Source organism: Botryllus schlosseri, chromosome 5 (genome assembly GCF_051294905.1).
Source record: "Botryllus schlosseri isolate E-star chromosome 5, Bs_hap1, whole genome shotgun sequence".
NCBI lineage: Eukaryota > Metazoa > Chordata > Ascidiacea > Stolidobranchia > Styelidae > Botryllus > Botryllus schlosseri.
This window is the reverse complement of record NC_137240.1, coordinates 18,122,370-18,137,699: the sequence shown is the minus strand read 5'-3', so window position 1 is coordinate 18,137,699 and position 15,330 is coordinate 18,122,370. Positions and strand designations below refer to the sequence as shown.

At 40.2% G+C, this 15,330-nt stretch overlaps 1 protein-coding gene across 5 annotated transcripts in view; it reads left to right on the top strand.

Annotated features, from left to right (window-relative positions):
* Positions 1-7,666, top strand: part of LOC145439306 (contactin-associated protein 1-like) — a 108,529-nt gene extending 100,863 nt beyond the window's left edge. For 3 of the 5 annotated variants that reach the window (XM_080316812.1, XM_080316806.1, XM_080316808.1), the window contains 4 exons: positions 5,504-5,658; positions 7,059-7,197; positions 7,276-7,473; positions 7,544-7,666. In XM_080316812.1, the coding sequence (XP_080172938.1) occupies positions 5,504-5,658; positions 7,059-7,197; positions 7,276-7,466 (485 nt within the window). In that variant the 3' untranslated portion in view covers positions 7,467-7,473; positions 7,544-7,666. The remainder of the gene's footprint in view (positions 1-5,503; positions 5,659-7,058; positions 7,198-7,275; positions 7,474-7,543) is intronic. The other 2 variants (XM_080316810.1, XM_080316811.1) reach the window with 2 other exon arrangements.
* The last annotated feature ends 7,664 nt before the right edge of the window (positions 7,667-15,330 follow it).

Here is a 15,330-nt window from a genome sequence, read left to right as displayed (position 1 = left end):
ACACAGCGAAATGAGTTAAACCAGTGGTTCTCAGCCTATTTGACCTCGCGGCACACTTTGAAAATGAAAAATAGTTCGCGACCCACAAGCACAGTGTTTCTGAACTCTTTTGGCTTACGGCACAGGCAAACTACCAGAATGCGTATAGCAGCAACCATAGTCTTACAGAAGTGGTCACTGACGAAGTACTTCTACCTTTTCGGAGCACTCAAGTAGGCTTTTCTATTCTTGAGTTTTCCTTTATCTCTGCGGACATCTCACAAATACGTCTACGAATGGTATCATTAGACATGGGAATCGTTTTCAATTCTTGCCAAACATTTTTTACGATTTTACTGCAGGCCGGAAGAAGAACTTCCTCCGCTTCCGTGTGAGGTTTTGAATTATCAGCTATTACCTCTGATTCCACATACTTGCATGGCCTGCCGAGATCTCGTTTAAACTTCAGGTTGAGCTCAATTTCATAAGATTGGCTTGACAATAAAGTCTGCCACTACCGCATTGTCGATGTAATTAACCGTCGCATCGAAGAGTCCAATCACGATCGCCACTAACAAATACAGAGGCGTAGAGGTGTATTTATACATAGATGCCAAACGCATTTCCACGCAGATCGTGTCATAGCACCTGTGAGGATAGTATACCACTATAGTGTTACTGGCAGCCACCCGCAGTTCAATTGTAGTTCCAACAAACCGGAATAATATACCTCAGCAGCGGGGAAATTTGTAACTGATATATTTTGATCAACTTTACTTCGCTATTGTAGAATTTGTCGCCTGCAACATAACGTTGCGCCCTGAGCCTACATTTTACCTGCAGTGCTGGCACGCTACCTAACAGTCGCAATGTGAATGGCTATGTTGGCAGTTCTAATTTATAAACGTGAACATCACTTCTAAATGATTTCCATTCTCGATGGTGAGAATGCCTTCCTACAGGTAATGTATTTCGTTCTTGTTGTTGTGTGATTGCGGGTTATGTTCACACCAGAAAATAACTAAATATTTCAGCAGAAAGCTGAATATTTCAAGCAATGTTTTCCCACAAAGTAAATATTTTTTTTTAAAATTGGCGAGGTGTGTACTCGTTTAGCGATGAATACTTTTCATGCTGCCATGTAGGGATGGTGTGAACGTGAGGTTCACGTTAGCGTTCTGTGTGTGAACCTCGGAAAGTTAGAGGTACACGTTCACAAACGCACCTTGGTAGGTTCTGCACTGTGAACCGTTTTCATGTATTACAATTTTCACGTCCTTATAACAACTTTGGTTGAAATTTATTGCATTTTAACTGCGGGCCACTCTATGCATGGAGCTGGCATCATAGAAAATCAGCACTAAACTAGCATGCGCCTCACCAATCTGATAAAGTTTAGCTGCTTTGTTACAAAAGTTTGCTCGAAATATCCAGCTTTCTGTTTGTGAATATTTAGTGACTCTCTGCTGTGAGCTCGACCCGCAATCATACAACATCAAGAGCGAAATACTCTACATGTAGGTATAGTCAGTGGATGATGCTTATTCAACCAATCAATGGAATTGATATCCATGTCAGATGGAAAAATGTAGCACGCATACGGGCTCCGTTTCGATTTCATATGTTTATTGTATCATAAAATCCATATCCGTGCGATTGGGTCGTTGACTACTGCTGCATTACTTGTTAATGGGGTAAAGTCCGCTATACACTCTGATCAATATCAACGTAGCACCACCCAAACGCCGAATACATTGTCCGGTCTGGCCTATAGACCGTTAAGGAAAGGACGTAGTTTATTTTTGTCCTTGATGTTTTTGCGGCATATACACCGACTCATGATACACATACACGCGATCTGCGCATATGCATACCATGAGTACATGATGTGCATATGCCGCTGGACAAGGAAGTGCAGATATAGCCTTTACAGCTTTCTAAGTCATGCACCACCCCTCCATGCTATCCCAGTAATGCATGAGCGCCAAGCAGGGAAGCCACGGATACCAGTGTTACTAATCAGGTCTTTGGTCTGACCCCGGCCCGGAATCGAACCCACGACCTACCGATCAAGAAGCGGGACGCTTAACCATTACGCTATCTTGTCGGTGTGTCGGTTAAGGCGTGAGCTTATATTCCCTGACAAGTCCTCGTCGAAATTGTTGGCATACCGACGGAAGATATTGATTTTATGTGATTATTACAGCCTTTGATTGCTTCAGTTGATACATTTGGCGACGTTTAAAAAATCAGTATGTACTTCAGTATTGTCACCATTGTGGCATTATGTGGCCCGAGTCGTCACTAGGTATCGTGTACATCAATATATATAACTTCGCTTGAATGTATGGTAAGAAATAGCAATATGACGTCACGTGACGTCATGAGGTTCACGTTCGCGTTCACACAGAACCTTTCAAAAAGGTTAGCGTTCATATGAACCGGAACCTTCCAGAGGTCCACACCATCACTACTGTCATGTAATGCAGAGAGTGTCCCGAAGCTAACATTTATATAATTTCAACCAAAGATGTTATAAAGACATGCAAGAATAATTTTAATAAATTAAAAAGGTTCACATGGTAGAACGTACCACGGTTCATTTGCGCACGCGAACCTTTAAATTTCTGAGGTTCACACACAGACCATGAATGTGAACCTCACGTTCACACCATCCCTACTAAGTGGCGTTGTACTTACCCCTAAAACGAAAGTAAGTCTTGCTATAAGTCAACATATTATAATTTATAAAATAGATCGGCCTGGTGTGAAATAGTTACATATATCAATGTACTTAGAATGCCGAAATCAAACAAATTAACGCGATTATGCTGCTAATCCATTATATCAATGGTGGGAAATTATTTTTCTCCGCGGGAAATTATTTTTCTCCGCGGGTCAAATGAGAAGCAGAAATATGTTGGCGGGCCAAGTCAGAAATTTTAGAATATCCAGCGTATTGATTTTATTTCTAAATTGAGAGCAGTGAATTACACGAATTGGTGCTCAGTGGATGTGTTGATATTGGGGAATGACGAGGTGACGGTTAATTACCCAAAAAATATTTATTTGCCGTCATATTTTGAATCAATGTTAAACATGATACATTTTAAAGTCTCTCTAAACCCCTATCCGCGCTTTTCTATCAATACACTAAAATGTATTTGGATTGGCCGAAACAACCCTTCGTCATCCCTCCAAACGTTGGTCTTGCCCCCCCCCCCACCCCCGTAGAGTTCTAAACCAAGGTCCTGGGGGCTTCGCGCTCATATCAGCCCCCATCGAGATGCACGATATGTATTTTTCACACTAACTGGCAACGTTTATGCCCTAATCGCGCGAAGCGCAGAATTTTTTCATGATTCATGATTCAATTGGTCAATAATATTGGGAATTGCATACATATTGCCATATTTTTTAACCTCTCTCAGCCCACGTAGTGGCCTACTCAGTTTCACCGCTAGAGCTGAGTGAGGTACTGTCTTGGAAATATTCGGGAGGGCTCGTTGGTTTAATTACTTCGTTACATGTTGTTATTTCTTGACCTTCCGTCTGCTATGTGAAAAATATTGAAATCGCCAAAGCGTACCAAACTAAAAGACGCACACGATTCCCAATTGGTATTTCTTCACTGGCATATATTGCCTATGGACAATTGGACATCGTGGTTTTCGGACAACATAAGAGTAGTCCTTTTAGGCCAAGGTTTTCTCGCTGTCGAGCTTTTTCCCCTTTACTTAGTTAAGTTGATCAGCAGTTGCAATTGCAGTGCCTTCTCGGAATGCCGTGTTGGCCCAAACTTCATATATCTTGGTGCGTTCATTCACGAAATAATTTTGGGCGCCCGTCGTGCTCGCCACCCAACTGGGGGGTTTGGGGCACGGGAGTTACGGTCCTGAGGATAATATGTAGCTTATTGTCCTGGTAGCTGGTATCCGAGACGTGTGCACTGTGCAGCTTGCCGAAATGACCTCGTTGTTTAGCCAAGGTTGCAGTTATTAACCATCTTTGAATTTCAACGTTCGGCTTTCTTTTTTTGACATCCTTTATGGGTGGTGATATATTCATAGAAATTATGAGCACTGATTCACTTGTTTAACGAATTATGGATTTGGAAACACATCACGTAACAATTTGAAACTAATGTGACAATGGCAAAAAAGAAGGTTTGGTGACTTCGTGTGACTTTAATTCTAACGGCATAATTTGCTACATTGACTTTACTTTGAATCTGGATCAGGCATGTGATGTACGTATCAGACTTGGACAACTAGAAAATTTTCAACTTTTCTGAATTAGATTAGAATTAGAATTAGATCTCCACAGTTTTTTTTTCAAACTAGAATAGAATTAGAATTAGAGCTGCACAGTTTTTCCAAATTAGATTAGAATTAGAATTAGAGCTACACAGCTTTTTTCAAATTAGATTAGAATTAGAATTAGAGCTACTAAGCTTTATCCGGATTAGATTAGAATTAGAATTAGAGCTATACTTAGTTCGCAAAAACTTGGAAATTGAATGAAATTGTATATGGGAAATGAATACAGCAAAATGCAGTTCACATCAAATCACAGTGCGTGGTGCAAAATGCCTTGAGGCGATACGCGCCACATATTTTTGTTTGATAAACAACAACAACAACAGTGCATGAGAATGGTTAACTTCTGTACACCAAGCTTGGCGCGATTTTTACTATACTTTAATAAAATATTACTTCTTTTATGATAACCGTGGGCATCGCCCATGCTAGTCAGAATGGCTACGTACTAACGTAAAGTTTTAGAAACTAGAATGTTGTTCGCAGACTACAAGCTACTCTAGCAGGCTATATTCGTCATAATATCTACTACGACTGCACGGTGTAAGTAAGGCGATGGCGGCTTGGCACTGGATTTCCCTGCGCAAGCGGGATATTCTTTTTAAATCACTGCAATAGTGCGATATGCCTCGGACAAAGAGGCATTTTCAGGAAAACAATAATTAGATTAGAACTAGAATTAGAGAATACGGACATTTCACAAATTAGATTAGAATTAGAATTAGAGCATAAGAACATTTCACAAATTAGATTAGAATTAGAATTAGAGTATGGAAGCATTTCACAAATTAGATTAGAATTAGATTACTGGCATTTCGCTCTAATTTAGTGAAATTAGACAACTAGAATTATCTAGTTGTCCAAGTCTGGTACGTATTGGCTGCGTAATCGCGGTATGTTAATGAACAGGCTTGATAGTAAACGAATTTCCGGCTCAGTTTATACTTCCTATGGTTTTAGTCCACTCAGCAACACTAAAAAGTAGGTTTGATATTTTAAATTTCAAGCAACCTTTGGCGGGCCGCACAGAATCGCTCCGCGGGCCGCACTTTGCCCAGGCGTGCATTATATCAACTATAGGCTGCGAATGTTCGACACGCGATCATTCAGTCAATTACCTCTATCCGCCCTCGACTGGGCAATTAGCCGCCCTGGGATTCAAAGCACCTTTTGTTGCGCATCATCGCAATCGCTCAATATTTCAGCCGTCACGGAAATCTGGCACGATTCCATGCCAGAAAAGGATGCGACCGGTTGTGAAAGCCAAGCCTGCTACTCACATCGACCTCAGTACTCCATAAGTATGGATAAAATTGTCGCGATTGTGAACAATTCCACGGAATGCCAACAATTCATCAAGGTACAATCAATATGCTTCACTATGGCTTTGTAATCTGTATTGCTGGTATAATATAAAGATGAAGGTCATGTGACTGTGAATTTCCCTCGATACATGCCGGTGACGTCATATTTTGTGAATCGATTGTTGTTACACAATATTCTTTCCAATTCTCTACCTTGGTTGCTGAGGACTGTCAGCCACAAATATTCGGGTTCATTTCAATATGAATATACCATATATACTATACAATATACTACCGTAAGCACCGAATTTTGCAAGTTGACGACCTATATCGCTTCGAAGTATCAAAAGTCATTCACAAATATTTTTCCAATAGTTTGCCTCCCGTGTTTGATGACTTTTTCATGCCTGCTAAAAATGTCCACTCCCATTACACGAGATCCTCGTCTAAAGGAAATATCTACTTACCCCCACCCAATAGCAACTTAACTAAGAGGTCCATCGACTACTCGGGACCTATCATCTGGAATGCATTGCCACCACATATCCGTGAATTGCCCTATAATAGATTCAAAAGGGCCCTACTTGATCACCTCTTATCGTTACACTAACACTGTTGCCCTACCTCGCCCAGACATTGCTTCATTGATCATTTGCTACCATCGTTTAATTTTTCTTCTATTTTATTTTTTTAACTACTGTAACTTTTTTTACAGCCAGACTGTTTAGAGTCAAGTGTACCTGTTTGATGCTGGTGTGATCAGACTAGATGACCCTCACGGTCTTATCGATCATTCCTATCTAATACCGAATACTGTGCATGCATATTTTCTGTACCACCACCACTGCCGTGTGTTATGTATTTTGGTTTGATGAAAAATAAAGACTCTCTCTCTCTCTCTCTCTCATATAATGTTATATCTAATTTATCTGTCAATCTACAAAAAGTTGGTATGGAAATAGATTTAAGATATACAGGTAATCTTAAACATGTATTGGTAGCACAAGAAGCTTGTTTTATTCTTATGATATCGAAACAAAAGATCTCAAATAATTCCAAAAATTTACTTCTCATACCTACAAATTATGTATGCAAAACATCTCAGATATTTCCAAAAATTTTATTCGCATATTTACGAATTATGTATACAACGATAAATATAACGCCTCTAGTCAGCATCATATCTCCGTAGTAGGAGCAGGCCCTAGTTTAATTGCCGCTGGTTCGTTATCGCGTTTAAACCGAGTTACGGGTACTAGTTCTATTTCGGTAACAGTCTCGGGCCCTAATAATTCGGTAACTGTTCGATATAGAAGAGATCAATCGCACAACCTATAATGCAGATAACTCATTCCAGTCGTCAACGAGCATAACGGAATTAGAACGGAACACGATTTAATAAAATACGGTAGTAAACATGACTCGAAAGAATACAACAAGAGTCTTCATTATCCAGTTCAGATGCCTGTCTGCAAGGTTGATCGATTCCATTGGCAAACCCCACGGATACTGGTTATCAAGGGAAGGCGAAATAATGAAATACTGGGGAGGTGCTTCTTCGAAAAGACCTGGATACTGTGCTTGTGGCGAAGCGGGTATGAGAATAGTAGACTATAAATGTATTCATCATTCCATATCTACGATCGTACTCATAAAGACTCTTGATAAAACAGGAATTTGCGAAGATAAGTCGACGAAATGCAACTGCAATAAAAATTCAGCTCCAATGACTTCCGACGAGGGGTATTTGACGGATAAATCTAAATTACCAGTATCCGAAATTCGTCTCGGTGATATGGGTGACACATCGGAAAAAGGTTATCACACATTGGGAAAATTGGAATGTTTCGGGGCGGGTGAGTGATCTTACCGTATCAGGGTCAGCTCTAATAACAATTATCTAAACACTGACCGGAATTTGATGGAGAATTCTTTTTACAGCGTGAATCAAGTTGCGTGTATGGAGTCGCGTCGTCACAATCGTCTGCAATAGTCTATGAGGAAATGCAGCCTGCTTTGATTTTCAAAACTAAAGATGCATAAAATCTATATTAATCTGTGTAAGTTGTCTCCGGTGTATAACATATCATTATTGTAGCATCCGGCTGCTACCAGTTAGTCAGACAGAGAGTGAGAAGACGAATATCATAAAGACATTTCTTCGGTATGAAATATGATAGGAAATATAGTTTTACCAGTCTTGAAATCAAGTCACCAGTTAAGTAATGCAAATTTTCAAAGCGAGTCGAGTCGAGTCAATCATCTCAAATTTCCACAATCCCAGTCAATTTGAAATCCCCCGATATGTTCCATTTAAGATGTTTAAGTGTGCGGATTAAGATGAACAATGAACATGCACAATGTCACCAGCACGGCCAATGCTTTTTATGGGTAGGGGAACGCAGTGATGTTTCACCTCTATATATCCATGTATTCTCATATGGTCATGGTCATATGCCACATTCGGTTTAAACTTGGGCATTCTCTTAGGCGAGCTCGAACGGATAATCCGAGAATTATCAACGAAGAACTCATTATACCCCCACTTCTACTAGTTTTACTCAGAGGTGGTCAAAGTAATCAAAAAAGCTACTCAAGTAGAAGTAGAAGTAGCGACGAAAAAAATCTACTCGAGTACGAGTAGAAGTACTTCCTCCATAAGCAACCTAAAACTACTTGAAGTAGAAGTAGAATTGACTGACTTCAAAAGTACTAAAGTAAGTAGGTAGTTGTGAAAACGATCCTAATTCGTTCACATGGATTGTAAAAAGGTGCAAATTGAGCTATGCGAAAGGCGACGAGCTTGATTCATATTGATGCATACCAGCAGGTATTCAATTTTCGATAGCATAAGCATTCGTCCACATCATTGGATGAAAATGATAGTATTGATATGGAAATGCCACACTAATCCTCTGTTTTCTCGAACAGCAAGTTTCAGAAAATATCATAGTATGGCGCCATTCCCCATATTAAAAGGCTCGTAGATAAGTCGACGAGAAATACTGAGAAGTTGTATAGCATACGGTGTAAACACTTTGCGCGATTAGTAAACGTTGATAAAAAATACGGTGGACCGTAAAAATGCCATATTGTGTAGCTTTATTTCCGGAAATTAAAGGCATTACTACATTTGGTTTTATGCTTCAACATGTATTTTATCCATACAAATGAACTGATATTAGTTATAACTCAAAGTATATGATACTGGGAATTGAAAGTGAAACATAAATACTACTTCTGAAAGTGGAATATGTATTTCATGCCTATCGTCCTGAAAGTTTCAAAGGTGGTATGCTAAAACAGCTTTAAAACTAACAAAAAAGTCAGAGTCCACTTTTCCCGGTAAGGACGTGCCATGGACATGCTAGATTACGATATATGACAAGTATATGCTAGGTTGCGAAACATCAGATTCAAACGTTATGATGAGCCATATATACTGTGATGAATTATTTCATATGGGCGACGGCCGACAATGTGCTGTGAACGGAACCACGCCAACCCGCTACCTAAATTATATTCATCGATACTTTCGTACTTTGTGAAATCATACTGACCACGCTGTATCCACTGCGCGCGAAGCGCGACGAAAATTCTGAGCTTTACCAACTTTTATGAAAATTAAATGTTGATAATCCATGAAAACAGCCCCAAAATTCCTCAGACTATCTTCCTGATTGGAAGATTGAACTACTTCTACTTGACAAACTGAAAATAGCGAAAAGTAAGTAAGTAGATCACAAAATATTACGAAGTAGAAGTAGAAGTAGCCAAAAATCAGATCTACTTGAGTAAGTATCACAAGTAGAAGAAAACTACTTGAGTACTTCGAAAAAGTAGAAGTACTTCGTTACTGACCACCTCTGGTTTTACTTCTAGTGCTATACTTTACTACTAGTTTTACTAGTTCTACTGCAAATTTGATTTGCATCATCTTTGAAGACAACTCAACAATTTCATGGGGTTTACAGAAATATTTGAATTTTTTTCCCCTAATAAATTAAAAATTTTAATTGGATCTGGAGTCTTATACTTGTTAGAATTGAACCAAATTTGGTATGCAGCGTTTTTATGATAACCTGACAATTGAATCAGTGAATGGCTGGAATCCAGAAAAAAAGTTATTTTTGAACCGTCCTAGTGCACTCCATCCGTAGGGAACTAAGTCCAGTATCACGTGATTCATGGGTTATCTGTTTCTGCAAGCACACTATACGCACTAAAATCTTAATAATTATTCGAATTAAAATCTGTGAGTAAATTGTTTTATGTTATCGAATTTATTTTTAAAAATTCATTTGTGAGCAACTTGGATCCGCCCCATCTACGGCAATATGTTCAGATTGATCGTTGGAGCAGATGTAGGTGATGTCTTCGATAATTCTAATTAGGTCTCAGGACATTGCCATTCCATGCTCATGCCACTCCATTAAGACTATCCACAAGGTCTCGCGGGGTAGCATCTAATATAGGCCCGATGCCAATAATAACTCTGGTAAAGATCGCGGCGCCCAAAAATATGTTCGAACCACTCACACGTACCACACCAAATTATATGAATAGGAGCACAAAGAAGTATATTTTAGTCCTTGATGTTTTTTGCGGCATAAACACCGACTCATGATGTACTGTGCATACACACGGTATGTGCATACCGAATATGCATACGATGAGTGCATGATGTGCATATGCGGCCGGACAAGGAAGGTACAGATATAGCGTTGTACACCGGTATAAGTCTTGCACCACCGCTTCTTGCTATATCCGGTAATGCTGAGCGTCAAGCGAGGAAGCCATGGATACCAGTGTGACTATTCAGGTATTTGACTTGACCCGGCTGAGAATCGAACTCACCAACTACAGATCCGGTCGCTCCACCATTACGCTATCTTACGCTATATAGCTCTTATTGTGACACACACGCGACTTTTAACAGTCATTTCATCACGCACGCTTTATTTTCCGCACACCACTACCGCGGGACACATGACTATAGTCGGTCCCTATACCATTTCGGCACCCTGAGATATCAACATCGAAGGTATTCGCCAACATGCGGTGGCCATTTTGGTCCGAAGTTTTATCGTTTATCTTTTTAGCCACGATCTTAGTGTAGCAGTCAAATATCAATTGAGAATTTATATCTTTGTTAGACCCAGCGCCGAACGGCTGCCCCCTTCCCGCTCCCGCAAGTTACAGCATTTACAAAAGCATCGCAACGTTCTCTTGCGACCTCAAGCGATTCTATAGAAATATGCCGTTTCGTCCTATGCTAACACAGTCACAGTCATTTCTGTACATTGTGCCAGTGTTAGGATCAAATCACTATACCTTCGAGTCACAGGTCATCTCGAGTCATTGCACATTTTGACTCGAGTCAAGTCGAGTCAGTCGATTATGTTGAGGTGACTCGAGTCAAGTCAAGTCACGAGTCAAATCACAATTCAAGTCAAGTTGGACTTTTGAATTACGAGGCATGATTGAAAGCCATTGCATTTTACTAGCTGTTTCAAACACAGATTGTTCGCCAATCATTGTAAATCAGGAACGAATATAGAGGTAAATATATATGCAAAAAGGCATTGTATCGCTCACGCATAAGACTGAAAATTACGTAAGCAACTGTATATAGTCACTCTGATTATTATCGGTCAATCGAAAGCAGGGGTCTTGGACTCAAAAGTGCCAGCCGGTAAATTTCCTGGTTTATGATGGCGCCGCGGGTCGCCGCACCAATAGAGGCATTCCATGTGTTTCCAGGTTAGCCTTATTTGACGTGACTTTATATGAATATTTGAATAAAATTGATGTTATAAATTTTTTGCGGTTGGTTGACTAAAAAAAGTCGTCACTTTCGTTCGAACCACGAATTTCCTATTTAGCGTCAGTTATGGCTATTGTCACTCGGATAGTTGAATTGGACGAACCTGCGCAAGTGCTCATCCACGAGATGCAATTCAAGCCACATCCACCGTAATATAAACGTACGAACTATGTTCGTCCGATTTATATCAGTCACTAGTGTAGGTTAGGGTGAGCAATGTGAAGAATCTATAGAGCAGAAATAGGGTACATAGCTAGTAGATTACTTTACTCCTAGTTTACGACAACATAAGCTGTAATCTTTGCTCACTTCGTTTGCGATCAATTGATTTGTGTTATAACAATAATGGAGGCTTAGTGAAACGCACAATATTGAATCCAACAATCCTTACAATATACAAGTTACAGCGATTTACTCAACACCGATTATACTTGATGAGTGCTCCGAGTCTCGAGTCAATCCTCATTTTTGAAACGCCGAGTCAAATCTAGTTATACGAAAAAGCTGAGTCGAGTCAAGTGATGACTCGAACCATACCAATACTGCATTTGCGTGTTTATAGAAAACAGGGTTGTAATGACTCGAGTCATGACTCGACTCGAGTCAGACTCGAGTCACGATTTTCGGATGAATCGACTCGACTCGAGTCATTTTCTCAAAATACGGAAATGACTCGACTCGACTCGAGTCAATCTGTCAATTGACTCGACTTGGACTCGAGTCATTGCGCATGACTCGAAGCAAGTCATTGACTCGAGATTCAGACGGCCAAGACCGACCTTTCATTGTAATTTCGAAGCCAACACACTATTGGGATTTCGTTTGTTGGTACTGGTGCTTGAAAATGCGACCAGAAACTGCTAAAAGTGAGGAAAATTGATATATTATAAATTCGAACCATTCAATATCACCGAACAGAGTTAAAAAAGTGGGTTTAGGAAGACTTTAACTGAAAACTGAGCAGTCAACACAATGACTTGGACTCGGACTCGAGTCATAATACCATGACTCGGACTCGATCCTCTGTTCGCTGACTTGGACTCGGACTTGACTCGGTGGGAATTGAAAATGACTCGACTTGACTCGAGTCAAAAATATAAAAGTGAGATTGACTTGTGACTCGGAGCCTTGTGACTTGGTTACAACCCTGATAGAAAATAGTGAGTGATGAAAATCGAAGTCATCTCATCGTAATTATTAACGTTCATTTACGAGGAATCGGCCAAAAATATGAAATCTTTATATAAAATGGATTTAGCACAATGATGAGATATTTGCCGAAATAATGAGATAAACAAAACGAGGCTTTCCATCTTGAATTATCAAAAAGACCTCGTCAAAATACATTATTGCTATCCAATGCTCAAGTTTTGGTCAGTTTAGGAAACCACTGAGACAACGCAAATAAACAATGCGAGTCACAATGCGTTACAATCAATGTAGGGGAGATGTGGTACCGATGGATCAAAAATTGAAAAAATTATCGCTGGCCCCGAAATGTTCAGCCGAAAACAGCAGATCTTTTGCTGGCTCAGCACTTTGAAACAAGCTCTACCTATCGCGCACATATACATGAATATTCGTCTTTTCAAAAAATATTTATGGGCGTTCAAAATTTGTTGCTCGAACGTGTCATCGGTCCCCACCCGGTGGGTCCAATGACACACGACCCGGGAACCTATGACACATATACCCTGAAAAACTCAGATGTGACTACTTTTCTTGCTCAGTATTATAATCTAAGCTACAGCAAGCCAAAGAAGAATGTTTGGTCGCAACTGTCAAAAAATAGAATAAATATTAACTCAATTGTAGTCATAAAATCACGTTTCGATTTAGGCTCGGACTTATAAATTTTAGGGTACATACATATTGCCCGAAAATCGACAGTGTGACTTCCAAATACCTCGTTATAGCGATAACACATCATATGCAATTATTACATAAAAATTTTCTGTACGTAGGCATGTTTCATATGTTTCATGATTAGTATGCTCGATTATTTGCTTGATTTGGCTATTGTATCATCGGTCCCCACCCTACGAATTTTATACATGAATCGAAAAAAGTCCACTCAAGGAAAGTACTGAACAAGATAATAGGTGCCATTATATAGCCTGGTACAAGCCCTACACTTCACAATAAAAATGATTGCTGGTTTGTTCGTGTTGACGGTTTCAAAGAAAAATGTATATGTCGATCTAAATTTAGTTTACACCCCCCAAAATAAAAAACATCTGTGAGAGACCCCATAGCTCGCGCATGTCGATTTTTTTTATGTGAGGAAAGATTTTGCCAGCATGCAATTGTAGACAAGTTCACGGAGTGTAATAATGGAATTATCATAGAGAATTTTCAAAGTATTTTCGGTCCCGGTGATCCATCGGCACCACATCTCCCCTACATGAGAGTGTATCTAAAGACCAACTAGGCAAAGTCGATCAATCATAGATCATGGCCTGCCGGTATGGTTGAATTTGAAACAACCGTGGCTGTATTTGTTTTCCTTTTGTTTTAGCAATGATTTCTTGCGGACAATCAATAGCATGTTTATTTGCACAGTGCTGCGCGCGAGTGCGCGGCGTGAAATGCTCGAGAGCTTCTTGTATTCCAGAAATATTTTCAATCGGGGATTTCACCGAGAGTAGTTGCCGATCGACTGAGTTGCATAGAGCAACAACAGCGTGACCTTACGCATATTCTCGTCAATGTTTCCCACAAATAGGTCACCCTGTGAATAGATGCTGTATTTTGGGCATTTGACGATGATATTCGGGTAGGATGACCTCGTAAGTAGTAGTATAGATCGCTCGCATGACGCCATTGGGGCTTATGGGCATGGTGCCGAGAAACCGGGGGTGGCATGGTGACCCTTATGTCTTATGGCGGGGGGTGGCATGGTGCCATTGTGTCTTATGGGTGCGGTGACATGGTTACATTTTCAGGTATAGGCTGCGGCGGCATGGTGCCGTGAAAACTCGTGGTGGCGTGGTTACCTTTTCAGGTATAGGCGCGGCGACATGGTGACTCTTCAGGTATAGACTGTTGATGATTTGAATAACGTCGTGGGTATAGGCTGCGGCGGCATGTTGTTGAATATGTATCAAGTGAATAGTCACGTGATCGATCCTTACATAATGTGTATATTCCAAATTATTATATATGACCGATTCGAGTTAATCCTAACGTTTACGGTGAATGCGACTTCAATATATCGTTATTCTTATGGGCGCGGCGGTGATTCGTACTTTCGGGTAAGGCGGTGATTCGTACTTTCGGGTATAGGCCGCGGGCGGCATGTCGTACTTTCAGGAAAAAAGGTGTGAAATAGTTTGCTAAATCTAGGGATCACTCGCGTGGTAATTAGTTTACCACAGAACCGGCGCAGACGGCGATTCGAATACCAGCAATAGCCGCGTTCGCAAACTAACACTTCAAAAACGTGTGAAATATTTGTAAAATCCTACGAGCGCCCACAAGATAACACATGAGACATAGCCATCTCTCGTGTTTTGGTGTTACAGAGGTAGGAATCACAAACAAGTAATATTTTGGTAATTAGTTTGTCACAGAACCGGCGTGCACGGTGATTCCAATACCAACAATAACCGCGTTCACAAACTAGCACTTCAAAAAGGTGTGAAATAGGTTGCAAATCCCGCTATCGCTGACAAGATAGAACCTCAGACATAGCGATCACTTGTGACTTGCTGTTACATACATTCCAATCGTCACAATGTAATATTTTGATAATCAGTATGGCACAGAACTGGATTTCACTGGTAAAATTTAATAAACATTTCGGTTTGGCTCGTGTGGAATAGTATAATGGAGTAACACTGGTCGCGCAGAAAGCACACTCGTCCCATATTTCCGATTTTGGCACCGTGAACTCACAATT